The sequence below is a fragment of the Notamacropus eugenii genome, chromosome 6 (assembly GCF_028372415.1).
Source record: "Notamacropus eugenii isolate mMacEug1 chromosome 6, mMacEug1.pri_v2, whole genome shotgun sequence".
NCBI classification, from domain to species: Eukaryota; Metazoa; Chordata; class Mammalia; order Diprotodontia; family Macropodidae; genus Notamacropus; species Notamacropus eugenii.
In genome coordinates, this window is record NC_092877.1 from 389127222 (window position 1) to 389148809 (window position 21588).

General features: G+C 52.0%; 1 protein-coding gene and 1 long non-coding RNA gene across 3 annotated transcripts; both read left to right on the top strand.

Annotated features, from left to right (window-relative positions):
• Positions 1-201: 201 nt before the first annotated feature.
• On the top strand, positions 202-21586 carry NUP88 (nucleoporin 88). Of its 2 annotated transcripts, XM_072619060.1 has the most exons (17): positions 202-732; positions 6419-6588; positions 7050-7175; positions 10193-10279; positions 12127-12303; positions 16281-16467; positions 17107-17260; positions 19089-19187; positions 19311-19401; positions 19529-19630; positions 19749-19907; positions 20320-20445; positions 20520-20585; positions 20696-20776; positions 20870-20996; positions 21177-21295; positions 21394-21586. In XM_072619060.1, the coding sequence occupies exons 1-17, from the start codon at positions 415-417 to the stop codon at positions 21455-21457; spliced, it is 2253 nt and encodes a 750-aa protein (XP_072475161.1). In that variant the 5' UTR covers positions 202-414; the 3' UTR covers positions 21458-21586. The 2 variants fall into 2 exon arrangements, with proteins under 2 accessions (XP_072475161.1, XP_072475162.1); XM_072619061.1 differs by lacking the exon at positions 19749-19907 and having other exon boundaries at positions 347-732.
• On the top strand, positions 901-6018 carry LOC140510424 (uncharacterized). Its single transcript, XR_011969225.1, has 2 exons — positions 901-1102; positions 5989-6018. It is a non-coding gene; the product is annotated as an uncharacterized lncRNA (long non-coding RNA).
• Positions 21587-21588: the final 2 nt, after the last annotated feature.

The following is a 21588-nucleotide window of genomic DNA, read 5'->3' on the forward strand; positions in this document are numbered from 1 at the left end:
GGGCTCTGCCTGTCTTGGCCCCACCAGCCCCCAAAAGGAACATCACGAGGACCCGACGAGAATGCTCTGGGGTCCTTGGCAGACTGCAAGCTCTCGGCAAGCTTTGCCCACCCGGGCTTCAGCGTGCCGATCGGTCTAAACCACATTGAGCCACCTGGATACAGTGGCAACACTGAGATGGGAACGGAGGGGACTAGCCCCAGGGACCACGCCCTTCATCGTGACGCCAGCAGAGCAGAGTTCACAGCCGCGGGTTTGGATTGGACAGAAGAGCGGAGGTCACTGATTGGTCGGTGAGGAGGGAGCGCCGATTGGACGGGCACGCGATCGGGCGTTCACGGGCTGGAGCAGAGACTGGCGGGCGTTGATTGGACAGCAGAGGGGGGTGGGACCAGGCGGGCAGCGCGGAGAAAGATGGCGACTGCCGAGGAGGCCGGCGGCGATGGAGAGCAGTGGCGGCTGTGGCTGCCTCAACACGTTGTGTTCGTGCGGCTGCGGGAGGGCCTACGGGCCCTGAGCCCTCCTGCGCCGGGCGCTGAGCAGCCAAGCACGCCCAGCCTCACCCGAAACCTTCTCTTCGGGCTCGGCGCCGAGCTCTTCCTATGGGACGGGGCGGCCGGCGCTTTCTTGGCAGTGCGCCTGCGCGGCCCAGGCCCCGCCCCCAGCGACGGAAGCGGGAGCGGCGGAGGCGGTGGTGGCGGCGGTGAGGGCCCCGCCCTGAGCCGCTATCAGGTACTGCGCCTGCGCGGGGCGTGCCAGACGGGGCTGGTTGCTAGGCACTAGGGAGAACGGGCGTGCCGGGGCTGGGAGGGAGATGACGCTTGCTAGCAGCTGGCTGCCTTTTCATTGCGCGACTCCTTGACGCCACGTGGAGTTTTCTTGGCAAAGCCGCTCACTCGGTGCTTTGCCTTTTCCTTCTCCTGTTCATTTTACAGATGAGGAAACAATTAAGTGACTTGCCCAGCGTCACTCGGCCTTAAATGTCTGAGGTCTGATTTGAACTCGGCTCTTCCTGAGGCAAATAAAACTTGATGCCCAGGAAAGCACCCTCAGGGCCGTGGTCTGCGTGCCAGGCCTGCCAGCACCACGATGGACGTTGGTGGTAAGATCCGGAGGCGTCTTAGAGGAGGCGTCTGGACGGAGTGGTTGGGCTCCTGGGTGGCAGGGCCCAGCCCAGTGTGCAGCTCTGACCGTCAGGGTTGGGGGGCCGCTCCTTGGGCAGACTCGGACCCGGTCTTGTGGACGGCAGCCCCGTCTCTGCTGCGTCACTGCCCTTAGACCCTTCTGTAGCTCACACCTGGCAGGTTGGCGGAGATGACTAGGAGGAGAATGACAGGAGCTGGCGGGGATGTGGAGAAGCAGGGGCACTAGTGCGTTGTTGATGGAGCTGTGAGGCGATGCAGCTGTTGTGGTGAACAGTGTAGAAGTGTGCCCCAAGGGCTCATGAAACTGCATACGGAGCACAGGCGTGGAGTGCAGCCCAGCGTGGGGACAGGCGTGGAGCGGAGCGCAGCCCAGCGTGGGGACGGGCGTGGAGCGGAGCGCAGCCCAGCGTGGGGACGGGCGTGGAGCGGGAGCGCAGCCCAGCGTGGGGACGGGCGTGGAGCGGGAGCGCAGCCCAGCGTGGGGACGGGCGTGGAGCGGAGCGCAGCCCAGCGTGGGGACGGGCGTGGAGCGGAGCGCAGCCCAGCGTGGGGACGGGCGTGGAGCGGAGTGCAGCCCAGCGTGGGGACGGGCGTGGAGTGGAGCGCAGCCCAGCACAGGCGTGGAGGGCAGCCCAGCGTGGGGACAGGCGTGGAGGGCAGCCCAGCGTGGGGATGGGCGTGGAGCGGAGCGCAGCCCAGCATGGGGATGGGCGTGGAGCGGAGCGCAGCCCAGCACAGGCATGGAGAGCAGCCCAGTGTGGGGACAGGTGTGGAGGGCAGCCCAGCATGGGGACGGGCGTGGAGCGGAGCGCAGCCCAGCACAGGCATGGAGGGCAGCCCAGCATGGGGACAGTTAGGGAGTGGAGTGCAGCCCAGCTCAGGCGTGGAGCGCAGCCCAGCGTGGGGACGGGCGTGGAGCGAGAGCGCAGCCCAGCGTGGGGACGGGCGTGGACCGGAGGGCAGCCCAGCGTGGGGACAGGCGTGGAGCAGAGCGGAGCGCAGCCCAGAAGAGGCGTGGAGGGCAGCCCAGCATGGGGACAGGCGTGGAGCGGAGCGCAGCCCAGCATGGGGACGGGCGTGGAGCGGAGCGCAGCCCAGCACAGGCATGGAGGGCAGCCCAGCATGGGGACAGTTAGGGAGTGGAGTGCAGCCCAGCTCAGGCGTGGAGCGCAGCCCAGCATGGGGACGGGCGTGGAGCGAGAGCGCAGCCCAGCGTGGGGACGGGCGTGGACCGGAGGGCAGCCCAGCGTGGGGACAGGCGTGGAGCAGAGCGGAGCGCAGCCCAGAAGAGGCGTGGAGGGCAGCCCAGCATGGGGACAGGCGTGGAGCGGAGCGCAGCCCAGTGTGGGGACGGGCGTGGAACGGAGCACAGCCCAGCGTGGGGACAGGCGTGGAGGGCAGCCCAGCATGGGGACAGGCGTGGAGCGGAGCGCAGCCCAGCATGGGGATGGGCGTGGAGTGGAGTGCAGCCCAGCATGGGGACAGGCGTGGAGGGCAGCCCAGCCTGGGGACGGGTGTGGAGCGGAGCGCAGCCCAGCACAGGTGTGGAGGGCAGCCCAGCCTGGGGACGGGTGTGCTGTGACAGGGACAGGACTGGAGCGGGCTTCAAGGCGCCACACCACTGGCAGCAGCTGTGGGTTCCGGATTCCTTAACTCACAACCACCAAAGGAAGCTTCAAAGGTCAGTGAGAAAGCTCTTTTACTTGGGTGAGAAGGGAATGCAGCGGTCTAGCCCCAGGCCCCAGGCAGCAGCAGCTTCCATTGTTGGAGCCCTGGCCTGAAGCCCCTGGGGGAATTGAGTAGCAGATCTGCATCTCAGCCCTAAGTGACTGCCCTGGGGTGAGGAGGAGTCTTGGCAGTGGAGCTGGTGGAGGCACTGGAGAGGGAATCCTGCTCATAGACCAGAGCACAAGTCAGGAGAGGAATAAACTCTCCCTTGATTGTGCCACCTTGGAGGAACTGAGAACTCACAGGTTCCCAGAGTATACCCTCCCCTTGACAAGGAACTCAAAAGTCAAGTAACTGACTGGAAAAATGCCCAGAAAAAGGGAAAAAGAATAAGACAACAGAAGGTTACTTTCTTGGCGAGCAGGTATTTTCTTTCATCCTTTCGGATGAGGAAGAACAGTGCGTACCATCAAAGGAAGACCTAAAAGTCAAGGCTTCTATATCCAAAACCTCCAAAATGAATATGCAGTGGTCTTACACCCTGGAAGAGCTCAAAAAGGATTTTGAAAATCAAGTAAGAGAAGTGGAGGAAAACTTGGGAAGAGAAATGAGAGTGATGCAAGGAAATCATGAAAAGCAAGTCAACAGTTTGCTAAAGAAGACCCAAAAAAATGCTGAAGAAATCAACACTTTTAAAAATAGACCAACCCAAATGGCAGAAGAGGCCCAAAAAGCCAATGAGGAGAAGAATGCTGTAAAAAGCAGAATTGGCCAAATGCAAAAGAAAGTTCAAAAGCTCACTGAAGAAGGTAGTTCTTTAGAAATTAGAATGGAGCAGGTGGAAGCTAATGAATTTATGAGAAATGAAGAAATTATAACAGAAAATGAAAAGAATGAAAAAATAGAAGCCAGTGTGAAATATCTCATTGGAAAAACAACTGACCTGGAAAATAGATCCAGGAGAGACAATTTAAAAATTATGGGACTACTTGAAATCCATGATCAAAAAGAGAGCTTAGACATCATCTTTCGTGAAATTATCAAGGAAAACTGCCCTGATATTCTGAAACCAGAGGGTGAAATAAATATTGAAAGAATTCACCAATCACCTCCTAGAAGAGATCCAAAGAGAAAAACTCCTAGGAATATTGTAGCCAAATTCCAGATTTCCCAGGTCATGGACCAAATATTACAAGCAACCAGAAAGGAACAATTCGAGTGTTGTGGAAATACAATCAGGATAACGCAGGATCTGGCAGCTTCTACATTAAGGGATTGAAGGGCTTGGAATATGATATTCTAGAAGTCCAAGGAACTAGGATTAAAACGAAGAATCACCTACCCAAACTGAGTACAATGCTTCAGGGGAAAAAATGGTCATTCAGTGAAATAGAGGACTGTCAAGCATTGTTACTGAAAAGACCAGAGCTGAAAAGAAAATTTGCCTTTCAAACACGAAAAGGTAAACAGGAAAGAGAAATCATAAGGGACTTACTAAAGCTGAACTATTTGCATTCCTACATGGGAAGATATTTGTAACTCTTGAAATTTTTCTCAGTATTTGGATAGTTGGAGGGATTATACACACCCACACCCACACACATATACACGCAGAAGGCAAGGGTGAGCTGAATTGCAATAACCCTTTAAGTTTTGCTAAATCCTTTGTGTGTGATACAAGTGGATCCTCTCCAGAGCTCTAGGAGATAGATACCATTATTATTCTCATTTTACAGGTTAGGTAACAGGTTGAGAGGTATTCAGTGATTTGCCTCAGGTCATGTAGCCAGTAAGTGTCTGAGGCAGGATTCAAACTTCAGTTGTCTTGATGCCAGGTCCAGAACCCTGTGCGCTATCTCACCTTGCTGTCATTCAGTCAATCTGCTTCGTTGAAGGAAAATATATGAATTAAAGAAAAAAAAAAAAGCAACTCCATACTCTTTGACCCAGCAATACTGCTACTAGGTCTGTATCTAAAGAAAACAGACGAGGGTCCACAAATATATTTATAGCAGCTCTTTTTTGTGGTGCTAAAGAATTGGAAACTGAGGGGATGCCTACCAAATGGGGGATGTTTGAACACATTGTGATATGTGATTGTGATGCAATACTCTTGTTTTGTAAGGAATAACAAGGGGGTGGTTTCAGGAAACCTAGAAAGACTCATATGAACTGATGCAGAGTGAGGTGAGCAGAACCAGAAGAACATTGCACACAGTAAAAGCAATGTTGGATGATGCTCAACTATGAATGACTTAGATATTCCCAGAAATACAGTGGTCCCAAAAAATTTTGACTTATGATGAAACATGCTATGCACTTTGTGAAGGGGCTCCCTGAATTTGCTGCCTTGAATTGCCCTGTTTTCCAGAGTGCCCCTAAACTAACTCACCTGTGAGTTATATGCTTATGAACTCTGCAACTTTAAGTGATCTTTAAAGCTGAGTCAGCCACCACCTGGCTCTGGCTAGTTTAGCCCAGACTGATAAACTGTTTGTGCAGCTGAGACCCCTTCACATAAGCCGACCTTTCTCCTTCCGTTTCCCTCCCCTTTGATCCCTTCCTTCTCCCATATGCCCCTTCCCTCCCCTTTCCCCCACGTGAGAGGGGATTGTCCTTCACTCTTCCTATGAAGAGACCTCTCCTTTTGTTCTACCTCTAAATATTCCAGGCTCTGTCTATAGGGCTGGCTCCTTGGTATAGGAAATTCCCACATGTATGGATCTGTCTCTTGTAATCGATCAAGTTATTATCCATGTCTTGTTGAGATGTGACTTTTGGTTAACAGTCTCCAGAGAAGCATCATTTTTTAACTTTTTTTCTTTTTTGCAACATGGCTAGTATGGAAATAGGTTTTGCATGATTTCACATGGATGATTGATATCACATTTCTTGCCTTCACAATCCTGGGGAGGGGAGAGAATTTGGAAATCAATTTTATTTTTAAGTGAATGTTAAAAATAAAAAAAAAAAAGGCTAAAAAAAAGGCCATTGCTATAGAAGCTTCGGTTTGAGCTTTGGAAGCCACTTTCTGTCCTCTATTGAGGAGGAGGAGGTGGAGGGATTTTGGCCATGGGTCACCTAGTCCTTCCTGAGGCTCATCTCTGTGGTCGTAATGGCTGTTGTTTCATTTTGTTGCTTTTTCTCCTGAATCATGTTTCTTTCCCTCACACAGATGAATCAGACTCCACTGCAAAGGCCCAGCTAACTATAGACTGTTCTCTGTATGTAACTGAGGAGAAGCCTCCTTGCCTGCTGGCCTGCTCTTCAGTGGCTGTGGCCAGGAGTTGAGGAGAAGATGAGAGAAGGCAGGTGGAGGATTCAAGGGAACAGAGAGACCACAGAGAACTCTGGCCTGGCTGGGCCTGCAGGAGGTGGTTTCCCCTCAGTGTCCTGCATAGGCAAGAAGAACTTCCTTGCCTTCTGTGGACTAATAAATGAGAGAAAGGGATTTCCTTTACAAGTGGTTAAAATAAAAGATTTTATTATGTTTGCTTCACAGGCATTCCATTTAACTAGGGCAGTCCTGTATGGACTTCCCCCCCCCCTTCCAAATAACTAACATTTTCCTATCACCATTAATTCCAGCTTGCTTTAATTTTCAGAGATTGCTTTGTATAAATCCACCCCTGTTTGAAGTCTACCAAGTCCTGTTGAGCCCTACTCACCACCATGTGGCACTTATCGGCACCAGGGGACTCACTGTTTTAGAGCTTCCAAAACGATGGGGGAAGAATTCTGAATTTGAAGGTGGGAAATCAACAGTGAACTGTAGGTAAGTTGGATCTTCCATCAGCTCTTGGTCTGGGTGGTTTGTGGTACATGTAGGTGAGTGCTTTGGGCCAGTGGTCTTGAAGGCTGGTTGTTGGTATTACCGTACATGTGTGATGAGGCACAGGCTGTTTTGTTTATTGTGGAAAAGTTCTTGCTTGTGTTTCTGGCAGAATTCATGATTTAATCATGGCAAATATGTTTTATTCTTTAAAGTTCAATGTCTTGTCTTTGGAGGCCCATCCGAAGCAGAGTTATCTGTCCCATTACTTGGAGAGTTTGCTTCCCCCTCTAACAGTGGTGAACAGATTGAAGTCATTTGCCCCAGAAAAGGAATCTTTAGACAAAAATTGTCACTTTGTGGGCATTTGTAGAGTTAAGAAGTTGTAGTGATCCAATGTTTGAAACCCAGATTTATTAAGAGTGCCAAAAAAAGAGAGTCAACAATGCTTCCTGTCTTTTTAGCACAACTCCTATTGCCGAGAGGTTCTTCAGCAGCTCCCCTTCTTTGAGCCTCAAGCACGCTGCCTGGTACCCGAGTGAAGTGCTCGACCCCCATGTGGTCCTGCTGACTTCGGACAACGTGATACGGTACAGACTGGTCCTGCTGAGAGATTCTGCTGTTTGGTTCTCGTCAGGATGGAGCTGTAGAGGGAATGGAATGGATAGGGTCAGTTTAGACTAGTGAATGGGGGCATGATAGAATCCAGCGTCACTGAGCCTTCCAGGAGTCTGGGAGATGAGAAGAGAGTTGGTTGTATCCATTTAGTTTCCATTTGTCCCTCCCTTTCACCAAACCATGAAATAATGTTCCTTGTTGCCTTTGGACACAGGATAAGGCCAACCAACTGTTCCCTTTGCCTCTCCAAGGGTTACCTGTGAGCTCTCTTTCCCTTAACCCTCACCCTCACCTTCCTTTGTCTCTGGGTTTCTTTGGTGGTGAGAGAGTCAATATTGTGAAGTTGAACTTTTCTTTATGTGGGCCCTGATAGAATTGGCTGAATGATCAGACTTGAAGGGCCATGAACAGTCTCATGTCCCTTAGGAAGGAGATTGGGAGCTGTTGAACATGTTGATCTGTGCCTGGGATCCAGCCCTGGATGGTGTATCCGAAGCTGGGAGGGCCAGGATCTCACCCTTAGAAGTAGCTAGAACTAGGCTTACAGATGGCCTTGAAATTGCCCCGACCCTGCGGGAGTAGAAGATCACAGGCTATTTGTGAATTTGGGGCCATGGTAGTCAGAGTTTGTACAGCCTGGTGGAACCTTCTGGAGCTTGTGTTTCGCTAGCAGAGCCTTCAAGAGCCAGCATCCTCTCCAGGTCGCAGGTAGGCTTGGAGCAGGGCTTTGTGGCATCTCCAGGTCTTTGTTAGAGGAATTAATGTGTAGTCAGATTGTATTCCCATCAACTTTCCTTGTATCTGAGTTGCCCCAGTTTTAACTTGTTATGCAGCATGAGAGAGTTTTCTCTTCCTAGCTTTGAATCATGTGCAGGTCATAAAAGCATTCCATCCATTCCTTCATCCAAATCATTGGTAAAAATGTTAAAACAACAGCACTGAGCATAGAGCCCTGGGGCACTCTCTTCCAAATTGACATTGTGCTGTTATTTCTTTGGAGACTGCACTGTCCAACGTCGCCAGTGATCTCTGAGTCACCCAATCCTCATTCTCCTTGACCCCTCTAGCCTTGGGTGCTGTTGTTGGCCACTCTTTCCTCTTTGCTGGTCTCTTTTTCTAGGTCTTCAGGACACTCTTTGTTAGTCATCATCCCCAGGACACTCTTTGTTAGTCATCATCCCCCTTCTCTGTTTCCTTTACTGGATTTTCCTCCAGATCATGCCTTTTAGCCCTCTTCTCCCTCTGGGAAGATCACTTAAGCTCCCGTAGATTTAATCACAATCTACGCTTTCTGCCCCAGACTTTCTGTTGCCTCTAATCACATCTCCAGCTGTTTCTCAGATGTATCAAACTGGATGTCCAGTAGACATCTTTAACTCGTCCTCATTCCTTGTTCCCTCTGAATCCTCTCCCCTCCTACCTTCCCTATTACTGTCTAGGGAATGCCCCCTCACCCTCCCCTCACAGTCCCCCAGGCTCACAACCCTAGGAATCGTCCTGGATTCCTTTCTCTCCATCCCTGCCACCCCAATATTCAATATGGTGCCAAGGCCTGTCGATTTCACCCCCTTCCCCCATCTCTTGGTTACTTCACCTTTGCAGGTGCAGGCCCTCGTCTCCTTCTGCCTACGCTATTGCAGTAGCTGCCTCTGTCTCCTCCAGGACCAATCGCAAAGACTTCTGTTTGATTTCCAAAGCCCTTCGCTCCCTCCCTTTCCTCTGGTCCAGTGGCACCAGCCTTTTTGCTGCTCCTACATTCTGCTCTCATCTCTCTCACTGGCTTCCTCGGAGCCTCCTGGATTCCTTTGAGTCTTGGCTAAAATCCCCCTTTCTGTGAACAGGCAGAGATAGGAAGGTGACAGCCTGCTCAGGCCCAGAAGCATTTAAAACTTGGCACGCCCCAAGTGAACTCAGCCTTCCTGAAGACGTTCCTTCCTCCCTGACTTGCCTGTTCCTGCTGAGGGCCCCACTCTGCTGCTGCTTCTCTAGGCTTACAGCTCTGGGGTCACTCTCAAGCTTCCTTCCCATCTGTTGTTGGATTCTGTTATTTCTTCACTGCCACTTTCCAAGGTCAGTCCTTTATCACCTCTCACCTGGACCATTGTAAATGCCTTCTGATTCTCCCCCATCTTCTCCATTTTCTGTTCAGTTGCCAGCTAGAGCCACTCTCATCATGATGGGGGGGGGAAACCTAAAGAAAGCCCAGGGATGTAAGAAATCATGATTAAGCTTGGCAGGACTGAAATACACAGGAACAGGGAAACACAAGGAATCATGGGTGGTTAGAGCTTTAAACAGAAAGAACAGACTGGCCCCAGAGTGGTCATCGGTGACCACTTGGCTTGGCTTAGGAGGAGAGACCCTCTCTCACTTTGCCAAGGTGAGTGATTGTGGGCCTTGCACTGCTCATGTTCTTTGTCAGAAGGGTTGATGGGGGAGGGGAACATACATTTGGAACTGAAGGTAGTGAAAAAAATAAGATATCCATAGAATTTTTGTGAAATTAAGTTTCATGGTGAAAGGGAGGAGGCTCATTTTGAACAGCGGGAGAGGTTAGGGATTTTTCACTTTTTTTGAATGGCTTGGACAGGCCTGAACCTATTTTTAGGGGGTAGAAAAGGAAGATGCCAGGAGAGGAAGTGAAATGAATGGAGAGAAGGGGCTTCTAGGAGCCAGTCCTTTGACGATCATCTTGTTTGTCCAAAGTCCTGGCCCTCCCAAGGTGTGGGCAAGTGGCCCTATCAGTAAAGGACTTAAAAAAGGAGGTTCCTCACTGCCTTCCCCTTCCATCTTTCCAGTCCTTTCTGCACTAAACCACACCAGGCACCTGGAGAACTTGGCCAGCCCTTCAAGGGGAGGTGGTAGAATCAAGGCTGCACAGAAGACTGGGGAGGAGGCGAGAGTGTGGAGGATGTTAGGAGACATTGATGTCTGGGGAGGTGACTGGAGGATCTGTGCCTACATTACTAAATGCTTGGTTTTCTCTCAGGATCTATTGTCTGCGGGAGCCCCAGATCCCAGTGAAGGTGATGCCCCTTTCTGATGCTGAGGAGGAAAGCTTGATCCTCAATAAGGGGTGAGTCTGTGGGGTGTGGCAAGGTCTGTTAGGGCACCATCCACAAATGCCCACATCATGACACCTCTGGAGCAGGGCCAAGGCAGTGGAGCCAATCGGGTGCCTCACAGGTCTGGTATCTGACTCTGGAGTGTGGCAGGCTGTTAATTGTACACCTCCTCCCCAACAGAGGAACTAGTGATCCTCAGGGCCCTCTTACTCATCCAGAGGGAAACCTATTCGTTTCATTTATCTAGGTAGGGGTGGGGAACCTGTGGCCTTGAGGCTACATTTGGCCGTCTAGGTCCTCAAGTGCAGCCCTTTGATTGAATCCAAACTTATCCTGTAAAACTTGGACTAGTCACAGGTTCCTCACCCTTGGTCTAGGGGCTCAGGGGGCCAAGCGACAAAGACTGGAGATGTTACTACGTGAGTTTCCCTGGCTGCAGGGAGAGCTTGTGGGCACCCTTTAAGAGACAGTCTTTGAGTTGCTGTGGCCAAGACATCCTTGGACCCTTCCTGGTGTGGCTGGCCTGCACGGCCCAGGCAGAGGCTGACCACTGTCCAGTCTGAGTGGACGCCCTTGAAGGAACTGTCAAGCAGAGTCTGAGATGAAATGAGATAATACTTGTAAAAAGAACACCTGGCACATTCCTTCTTCCCCCTGCTAGACTGTGAGGGCGGCCCCACCCTCACCTTGCAGATGAGGAAACTGAGGCCTGTGTCCTTTGACTCCACCTCTCATTCCCTTTCCACATCCCTGCACAGCTCCCTTTTTCTTGAATCCATGCAGACCCCCACCTCTCACTTAGGACTGAGGGACTTTGAATGTGCAGATCCTGGTTTGGTGAAGGTAAATTCTGTTGCAGAGGACACAGACAAACTGGTGCTTCTAACTTTGTTTGGCTAAAGCATTCAGAGTCATTTAGAGTTGGCAGTTTTTCCTTTGATCAGTTTTTGTTTTGAATGCTTTTGTGGATGGCCGTTACCCTTAGATAAAAAAAGCTTTTTGCCAGTGACCTGCCTCAAGATGGTCTGACATTGAAGAGTGAGGCGAGAGAGATCCTAGCAAGTTTGGGGGTGTGGGGTTGGGAGTGTAGCGAGAGTGGACCCTGACCCTAGGGGCCCTCTAGCTCCTTGCTGCTGACCTCCTTTGGAACTGCCTTTACCTGTATTGGGGTATTTGGGGATGTTTTTATGTATCTCATTAAGATTATCAAAAGTGATTGTAATACCGTGGTGGTCCCCAGGCCACATGTGGCTGTTTAGATCCTTGGGTGTGGCCTTTTGACCAAGTCCAAATTTTACAGAACAAATCCTTTTGTGAAGGGAATTTGTTCTGTGAAGTTTGGATTCAGTCAAAAGGCTGCCCTTGAGGACCTAGAAGGCCTCAAGGCTGCAGGCGCCACACCCCTGGCTGTGGCTCTGAGTGAACTCCCAGTACCAGTGACATCAGGGTCCCTCCTCAGCCCTCTGCAGTCTGGCTCTCATCCTCAGGATGCTGTTTTGTGAATATCTTGGTTACGTTTTCCAACATTTTGTCAGCATTTCGCAGTCTGATGGAAGCTGCTCTCTCTCTGCATGGCCAGGTCCTGCAGCCTTCACTTGGCTCTCACCCTTGCCCTATCTGTGGCCTGTGTCCTCCTGGACACGTGCGTGTTTCTAGGTCTTGGAGTGATTTTCCTTAAGCACAGCCCAACCATGTCACTGCCACGCTTGGTCATGGCTCTGCCCCGTGCCTAGCATGTGGTAGACCCTGCCTGGCCAACTGACAGTGAGTTTGTGTTGTCTTCAGGATAAAATACACAGGAAACTAGATGGTATACATCATCTGTTGTTTCATACCTCTTGTTTGGTCCGCTTTGTAGAAGGGCGTACACGGCATCCCTTGGAGAGACAGCCGTTGCATTTGACTTTGGGCCTCTGGCCACAGTACCCAAAAACGTCTTTGGACAGCGAAGCCAAGAGGAGGTGCTGGCCTATCCCCTGTACATCCTGTATGAGAATGGGGAGACCTTCCTCACGTATGTGAGTCTGATGCAAAGGTGAGCCACACTGGCCTCTCACATTGGATGTGGGAGGCCTAGTTAACCAATGACCCTTCTTTAAAACATGGGGGGAGGGTAGCGGCCCACAGACTCTAGGTGAGCCTTCACCCTGGGGCTCCCTCGAGGTGGGGGGCATAGATTCCAGGAATGAGGAGCCAGATGTCAGGTTTGTGGCTTAGGAATGACATTGAAATCCTGGAGATCCCCTGGAAGAGGCAGCCACGATGGGGAGGGGCTGGACTAGGGAGGTTAAGAGACTGGTCATCCAGGGTTTGAAGCCCTACCCAGTGATAGAAGGACTAGGCGGGAGCAAAAGGGCCATCAGAAGCCCTTCCATACCAAAAAGCTGGCCCCAGAGTGAGAGGAAGGAGCCACCTATCCTCACAGGGCCTGGGCTGCAGGCTGGGTGTCTGCCTGCCCAGTGTTTTGGCACTCAGATCCCCTTGCCCTGAGGCTTCTCTCACCTCCCAAATTCTGGAGGCTTTCTGTAGCTGTCCATTCTGGCCGGGGAAAACTCTGAGTGTGGAGGAGCAAGCAGGCATGCCTAGCGGAGGAATAGTGCCTCTGTGGCAGTGGGGAGCTATCGGGGGCGCTGGAATGCTCAGTCCTCAACTTTGGTGGGGTAGTGCTTGTAGAACACAGCGTAGAAGTCAAAAGATGCAGGTGCTGATACACTGAGCCTGTGGAAATAGGGAGGTAGGTTTTCACAGACACCCAAAACTGATCTTTCACTAGAGATTGCTGGAAGAAAACTTTCCTGCTCATGATTCCTTGTGTCCAAACATTCTGATACTATGAGCTTTTCAGTAATCATGAAATAACCATCCAGTGGTGGGGTTAGGGTTAGAGATGTCAGAAGAACCCAACGTAAAAAGGAGAAAGGGGCACCTGCCAACTCTAATCTCTCACCTCCGGGTGAGTGCCAGCCCTGGACGCAGCAGATGCGGATGTGTGCAAGAAGATGGGGGACTACCCCCCCCCCCCCCCCACTTAGCCACAGACTTCACTGCTTTTCCTTTTTTTACCTCCCTTAGTGCACACTGGAGAGGTGACTCAAGCCCTCTCTGGTGCGGATTCACAAATGCTTATACTGCAGATTCTTCCTTTTTATGGATCCTGGCACCTCGTCATTTCTCTACCATGCACAACCACAAATGTCCATGGCTGCCAACACAAAGTGAAAATGAGGTCACTGATAAAATGACAGATGCCTGAAGTCACGAACATTGACGATTGACTCATCCGATGGAAGAAGGATCCCACTTCCCACAGCCCCAAACAAAAGACCTCAGTCTGGTCCTTCTGGCTATGGACAAAGCTCCTCTGGGTGCAGCGTATGCTCTTTAAGGGCAGGGATTGTGGCCCTGATGCTTGGCACACTCTAGGTATTTGTTCAGATCTTGCTTATAGGTTGACTGAGAGAGAAGGTCCTGGAGGTGAGGAAGTTGATGGTGAGCTTCTTGGTGGAAAGGAGAGGTCAGTTATGGAGGAGGAAAAGCTGCTGGATGGTGGCCTCAGCAAATTGTGTACTCTCAATATGGTGGCTGTAAGAAATGACCATTTCACTGTTGGTGGAGTTGTGAACTGATCCATCCATTCTGGAGAGCAGTTTGAAACTATGGCCAAAGCGCTATAAAACTGTGCATACCCTTTGATCCAGCAATACCACTGCTAGTCTGTATCCCAAAGAGATCATTAAAAAGGTGGAGAGAACCCACATGTACAAAAATATTTTTAGCAGCTCTTTTTGTGGTGGCTGAGAATTGGAAAGTGAGGGGATGCCTATTGGGGAGTGGCTGACAAGTTGTGGTATATCATTGTAATGGAGTACTATTGTGCTGTAAAAAGTGACAGGCAGGATGACTTCAGAAACACAAGATTTACGTGAACCGATGCATAGTGAAGTGACTCGAACCAGAGAAATGTTGTATACAGTAACAGCAATATTGTTAGGTGAAGAATTGTTCTTTGATCCAAGGCCATCCCAAAGGAGTCCCGGTGAAGCAGACCATCTGCCTCCAGAGAAGGAACTGATAGTGATTGAATACAGGCTGAAGCAGCTCTTTTTCAACCTTTTCGTTTTTTCTTTTATTGAAGTCTTGTACAAAATGGCTCATATGGAAATGCTCTGCATAACTGCACAGGTGTGATCTACAGCTGATAGCTTACCATCTCGGAGAGAGATGAATGGAACTGGAAACTCAGAACTTTGAATAAAATTGTTCAAAGACTGGGAGGAAAAAAGAAAGAGAAGAAGTGGCTAACTGGAGTTATTGGGGGTTACAGAGTGGAATGCTGAGGGATGTGAAGAAAGGATGAGAGGTGTGCAAAGTCAGGTCACTTGAAGCTGCTAGGGGGCACCGTAGTACACAGGGCTAGTCCTGGAGACAGGAAGCTGTTTTTATTGCTTTTTCGTGGTGTCTGACTCTTGGTGACCCCATTTGGGGTTTTCTTGGAAGACATGGGAGTGTTTGCCTTTTCTTTCTCCAGCTCATTTTACAGACATGGAAACTACGCAAAGAAGTGACTTGCTAATAAGTGTCCGAGGTCAGATTTAAACTCAGATCTTCCCAGTGTCAGGGCTGGTGCTACGTCCAGTGAGCTGCCCGGGAAGACCCAAGTTCAGATCCTACCTTAGACACTAGCTGTGTGACTCTGGGCAGTCACTTCACCGATGCCTGCTTCAGTTTCCTCGTATGTAAAATGGGAACAGTGATAGCACCTGCCTTGTGGGGTGGTCATGAGGATCAGATGAGATTATGTTGGTAAAGTGCTTAGCACAGTGTTTTGCACATAGTCACTGCTTATATTTAAAAAGGTTGGGGTGTACAGATTTTCAAGAAGGTCGAGCCCCTCTGTGGTGAGGGCTACTCATCCACTTTTGGTGGCTAACTCTCACCTTGTGGCTCCAGAAGCTGTAAGCACACGCGGTAGCCACACCGTCACAAGTCATCTCAGATGGGCTGAATCAGGCTGAGGCTCACCGAGGGGCCTCAAACCTTTCGGGGAGCAAGGGGAGTTAGACACCCTGAGCATGTGAAGACTTCCCTCGCCAGCGTGGACAGATGAGGCCATAAAGGCAGCCAAAGCAGGCACTGTGGAGTCTCGAGCTTGGTTAGCCATGGAGGACACTAAGATCACCCACTGTCCTGTCGCTGGCCTCTGATGACGGGAAGAGTGCAAGGCTGGTGACTATGCAGCCACTGAGTCAAGACGTGACCCTGTGATGTCAGTGGCCCTCTTCAAAAAACACACCAATCATTAGTATTTTTTAAAAGGCTTGTTCACTCTGTTGGCTGGTTTGGGGCTCAGCATTTCAAGGGATAGCTTATGGGGTAGAATAAGGAAAAGACATTTGGGAAGGGCTGGGATCTCCCACAGAAGCCTTAGAGCTCAGTCTTTTAAAAGGTCAGTTGGAGACTGAGGGGTTTGGGGGAAGAAAAGTGGTGCATAAGGCCGGGTGCCCTCAGCTTTAGGGGAGATGGTGACCCCCAAGGAATGAGGAGAGTCCCATATTCTTGGGGCCTGTACTGTCCTCACTTATAAAATAACATGGGTGCATTGGATGGCAGCTGATTTAATTCAGACTTTTATGAAGCACCTACTGTGTGTACCAGGCACTGTGCCCTGGTGCATTCACCAAGGAGGGCTCTCTAGGACACAGGTGTGGTTAGGGCCAAGAGAGGGTAGGCTGAGGAGAGGGAGAGCTTGGGCCATCACAAATTTGGGAGGAGGCATCCAGATGGAATGGAAGGATGGAGAAATCAGGCTTGGAAGGCAGGTGGACATCAGGTTGTGTTTGCCCTGGAGGAGATGGGGAGTCCTTGGTGGCATTAAAGCAGGGTCCTGAGGCCTGCCTCAGTTTCCTCATGGTGAAGCCAAGGCCCCTGAAGTTCTTCCCGGGTTGGGGCAGGGGAGGCAGTCCTCACCATCCAGCCTTGACCACTTGTGGGTCTCCTTTTTTGTTTTCCCAGCGTTGGATCCCTGGGGAAGCTCTTGGGGCCCCTGCCCATGCACCCGGCCGCTGAGGACAACTATGGCTATGATGCCTGTGCTGTCCTCTGCCTGCCCTGTGTGCCCAACATTCTCGTCATTGCCACAGAGTCAGGGATGCTGTACCACTGTGTGGTGCTGGAAGGGGAGGAGGAGGACGAACAGCACGTAAGCGCCCTCACGTGGATGTCCTCAAGCTCAGGGATGGGCTGGTGGTGAGCAAGGGCGGGAAGCCATGTTTCCACAGCACCTTAGTGTATTGGGCATTCCAACCAGGGGGCAGTTAGCCCTTGTGATCGAGGACCTCTGTGCTCTGGCTGGACCAGATTACATTTTTAGGGTTGTGAGGGGCTTGGTGGCATAGCCAGAGTGGATCCAGAGGGCTCCTGAGCACCCAAAACTGTCCTGTGGGAGTTGGCGCCCTGCTCTTGTCTGGCATTTGAAAAGGTCATCCTTTGTAGCCCTTTGAATCCAAACTTCACATAAGTGCTCCTTCCAAAAGGGTTTGTTCTGTAAAACTTGGATTCTGTCAAAGGGCCGCACCCAGGAGGCCTCAAGGCTGCAAGTTCCCCACCCCTGCTCTGGACCATAAGAGAGGGGGCAGGATGAGGCACCACCAGTGAAGGAATTGGGGTCACAGCTTAGAAATGCAGAGGGGTTCAGAAATGGGGGTTGCCAGAGTCTGCAGGAATAGGCTGAGGACTCTTGACAGGGAGGTCATGGGTGGGGGAGGCAGAGCAGCCCCATGGAAACTTCCTAGGAGGCAATGTGGCCTGGGTGACTCAAGGCCCACATGCCTTTCTGCAGTCAGAGAAGTCCTGGGATTCCCGGGCTGACCTCATCCCTTCTCTCTACGTGTTCGAGTGTGTGGAGTTGGAGCTCGCTCTCAGACTGGCCTCTGGAGAAGAGGACGATGACCCCTTCGAGTCAGACTTCTCTTGTCCCATTAAGCTGCACCGAGGTGAGGGGCTGCTCTCCCCCCACACGCCCTTGTCCGGGATTGTCCTGGATGGTGCTGGGGGGATGGGAAAGGGGGGTGCTCTTACATATACACACAAGCACGCATGCATGTGTGACGGGGAAGGGAAGGAAGCCAAGATGGAATACATGCCATGGTTGAGGCTCATTGAGCGCCCAGGTTAGCAAGGGCTTTGAAGGCCAAACAGCATTTTGGATCTTGGGGCTCATTGAATAAGGCTGGGGGCTGACACTTTAGGAACATCACTTTGGTGACTGAATGGTGGACTGGCATTGGGGGGAGAGACTTGGGGCAGGCAGATCTCCTACTCCCCCCCACCCAGGCCACTACAATAGTCCCGGCATGAAGGGAGGAGGGCCTGCACCAGGGCAGGTTGGGTGGGGGCAGAGGAGAGGAGGGGGTGTGTTCGAGAGATGCTAGGGAGGTGAAATTGATGAGAGAGGGTAAAGAGCTGCAATTGACAGGCCTTGGCACCATATTGGATCTGGCAGGGGAAAGATAGTGATGAGCCCAGGACGTCTCAGCTTATAAGTCTGAGGGTCTGGGAGGAGGGAAGGTAGGGTGGGGCATTTAGGGGGAAAGGTGACCAGTTCTATTTCGGACACACTGAGATTGAGACGTCTGCTGGACGTCCTGTCTGAGATGTCCACAAGGCGATTGGAGGACTGCAGAGGCTGGGGCAGGACCATCAGCACAGATGGTCATGAAATCCATGACAAGAACAGAGGGCTCAGGACATGTTTGAGAGCGTGGTCCAAGAAGGAGAAAGAACCAAGGGAATGGGAATAAGTGTTCCTGTAGCTCCTCTGCCAGGCACTGTGCCACCCACTCAAGAGATAGCTCTCTTCTGCCAAGAAAGGGCTCAGGAGAAAAGTGGCCATCATTGTCAGGTGTAGCTGAGAGGCTGAGATAGATGTGTGCCAAGGAGAGAATCAGACTGGGTGCTTGGCAAATGCCTGAAGCGAGCAGTCTTAGCGGGTACAATGAGGGGAGTGGGGAACGAGGGAGTGGAACTGCCAAACTCTAGGAGTTTGAGACAAAGAAGAGGGCTGTTTGCAGGTCTGAATAAGGGGTTTGTAAGGATGGAGAGACATGGGTATATTTGTAGAAAGTGGTGAATGAGGTAGTAAAAAGGGAGAAATTGGAAATTAACCAGGGGCAGGACCTAGGAGGACAGGAGTGAGGAATGAAAAGAGAAGAGCCCACTTTATGGAGTGTGTGGACAGTGCTGTAGGGAGCTGGTTTGGGGGAGCATAGGAGCATCACCCCAAAGAAATAAGGCAACATATGTGTCATTGACCTGGCCTGCGTGGTCATGCAGCTTGCGATGAGGAATGATCCAGGGCACATGCAGCTAGGACAGGATTGAGGATTCAGGGGAGTGAAGGCAGAGCAGAGGCAGGGGAGCCAGGGAGCACCCCTGGGGTTTGCTTTTAACCCTTCATCCCTAATTGGGTTTCTGATTCCGTATCCAGCCCGGTGAGGAGTGAGCATCACTGGACTGGAGAGTGAAATGACAGATTTTCATTGAAATCGGGGAGTGGTGCAGGGTGGTTCAAGTTGAAGCGAGCAGCTCTCAGTATATAAGGACAGGAGCTGGGGAGGACAGGACGAAGGTTAACCTGGTAGAGAAGGAGCCCAGGATCTGACCTGGTGGCACCCGTGTCTCCGTGTGCCTCTCAGCAGTCAGGGCATTGTTGGGACACGTGGTGACCATTGAGGCCCTTGTGGGCACGGCGACCTCAGCCTTTGGGCTGGGAAGCTGGTATTGGACCTGCCTCAGGAGGTCCTTCAACTCTCCTGATTGCAGATCCCAAATGTCCATCCCGGTATCATTGCACCCATGAGGCTGGTGTCCATAGTGTGGGCTTGACTTGGATCCACAAACTTCACAAATTTCTTGGGTCAGGTGAGTTATGCCATTGAAACCCCCCAGAGATGTTTGTGTATTACAGGGTGGGGGTGGGGTTGGCATGGTCACTAGCAGGGGCTGTGGGCATGCAGCCCTTGGGCGTTGCTTGTCTCTTGGTAGGTGAGGAAGATAAGGACAGTCTGCAAGAACTCGCAGTTGAGCAGAAATGCTTCGTAGAGCATGTCCTGTGTACGAAGCCCCTGCCCTGCAGGTAAGGAAGGCAGCCAGCCCTGCAGCCTCCCCGGAATCGACATCTCCTGATGGATGGTTGGCCTGGCTGTGTCCACAGGTGGACACCGTCCTCTGGCCCCTTTCTCCATAATGCGATGTTTCCCCAGGCAGCCAGCCCCCATCCGAGGCTTCTGGATTGTGTCTGATGTTTTGGGGCCCACGATGGTGTGCATCACCAACACCTATGAGTGCCTCACTAGGCCTCTGCTGTAAGTACTTCTCTGGGCGGGCAGAGGGGAGGAAGGCTCTGTCCTGTGCTGTCTACACCAACCAGCATCCCTGTTCTTGTTCTAACCTGCTTGTATTTTACGTTGTGGACTATGGCAGAAGTACAGTCCACCCTACATCTCCTCCCCTGCTGTGTGCCCGTGAGGACGTCAGTGTGGCACAGTCTCCCCTGCGCATCCTGGCAGAAACTCAGGACTCCTTTGAGAAACACATCCGGAGTACTCTGCAGCGCAGCGCAGCCAACCCTGTATTTCTGAAGTATGGCAGGGGGCAGGGCAGCTGACCTGACGTGCTGGGTGTGAGGCCAGTTCTCAGGCTTGTGGCATGCCCCTGATGGTGCCACAGTGGATAGGGAATTGGATAGACCTGGAATCAGAAGAGCCGAGTTCAGATCCAGCCTCTGATCAGCCTGTTTCCTCATCTGTGAATGGGGGTTGATAATAGCACACACCTCCCAAGGCTGTTTGCCTGTAAAGCACTTAGCTCCTGCGAGTGTGACTCATAAGAGGTGCTTTATAAATGCTTACGTTTAAAAAATGGGCATCATTTTCTGTGTTTTTCCTTGATTGGGCAGAAGCCGAGGCTCAGATGAGATTATTTTGTAAGGCAGGCTTTGCAGACCACTGCGGGTGGGGAGGCATGCCTAACACCCTCGCCCCCTGTCCCCAAGATCCTCCGACAAGGACGTGGCACCCCCCCCTGAAGAATGCCTCCAGCTGCTCAGCCGGGCCACGCAGGTATTTCGGGACGAGTACATCCTGAAGCAGGACCTAGCCAAAGAGGAGATCCAGCGGAGGTGAGACCTGGCCCTGGAGGTGGCTCCTGCTCAGGGATGGCCCTCAAGCCCACTTGACCTCTTTGTTCTTCAAGGGTGAAGCTGTTATGTGGCCAGAAGAAGAAACAACTTGAAGACCTCAACTACTGCCGAGAGGAGAGGTGAGTCCCTGGGGGAAGGAGCAGCAGCCCCACAGGAGGGGAGGGGAGGGGAGGGGAGGGGAGAGGAGGGACATGTGCCCAGCATGGTGCTGTGCCCTGTGTCTCCTCAGGAAGAGTCTCCGTGAGATGGCTGAGCGCTTGGCAGACAAGTATGAGGAGGCCAAGGAGCGCCAGGAGGATCTTATGAACAGGTGTGGGGGCAGTGCCAGGCTTGGGGGAAGGGAGGGCTGGCGGCTAGGGAAGCCCCCAGCCCGAGGTGAGCCACTACTTGTTTCCTGGGCAAGGATGAAGCAGCTGCTGCGCAGCTTCCACTCCCAGCTGCCTGTCCTTTCTGACAGCGAGAGGGAGATGAAAAAGGAGCTGCGACTGATCCCAGACCAGCTGCGGCACCTGGGCAATGCCATCAAGCAGGTGAGGCCTGAGAGCTAGCACCCAGGGTGGGGGGCAAGTGCCTGGGAGCTGGCACCTGGGGCAGGGGGGAAGCGCCTAAGAGCTGACACTGGGGTGGGGGAAGGAGCACCTAAGAGCTGGCACCTGGAGCAGGGGAGCAGGGCCCAAATAGCACGTGGCCTTTCTGTCTGCCATACCCAGGTCACAATGAAGAAGGATTACCAGCAGAGAAAGATGGAAAGGGGCATGAGTCCCCAGAAGCCCACCATTACTCTCAGCGCCTACCAGCGCAAGTGCATCCGGACTGTTCTGAAGGAAGAGTGAGTGAAGCAGTGGGGGACCCCCATACCCCTCACCTCCTCCCCAGGTCAGGGGTGGATGCTGGTGAGGAAGAGAGCCTCATGGTCTGGTTTTTCAGGGGTGAGCACATACGGGAGATGGTGAAGCAAATTAATGACATCCGCAATCATGTCAACTTCTGACCAAGCCCTTCAAGGTCGAGACTGAGAGCGGACGCCTGGGGAGGACGCCTCTGGGAATGAGCGTTGTCTGGTTTCTACCCACTCGATTTTATAAAGGACAAATACCAAATAAATACTTTTTATAAGGAAGG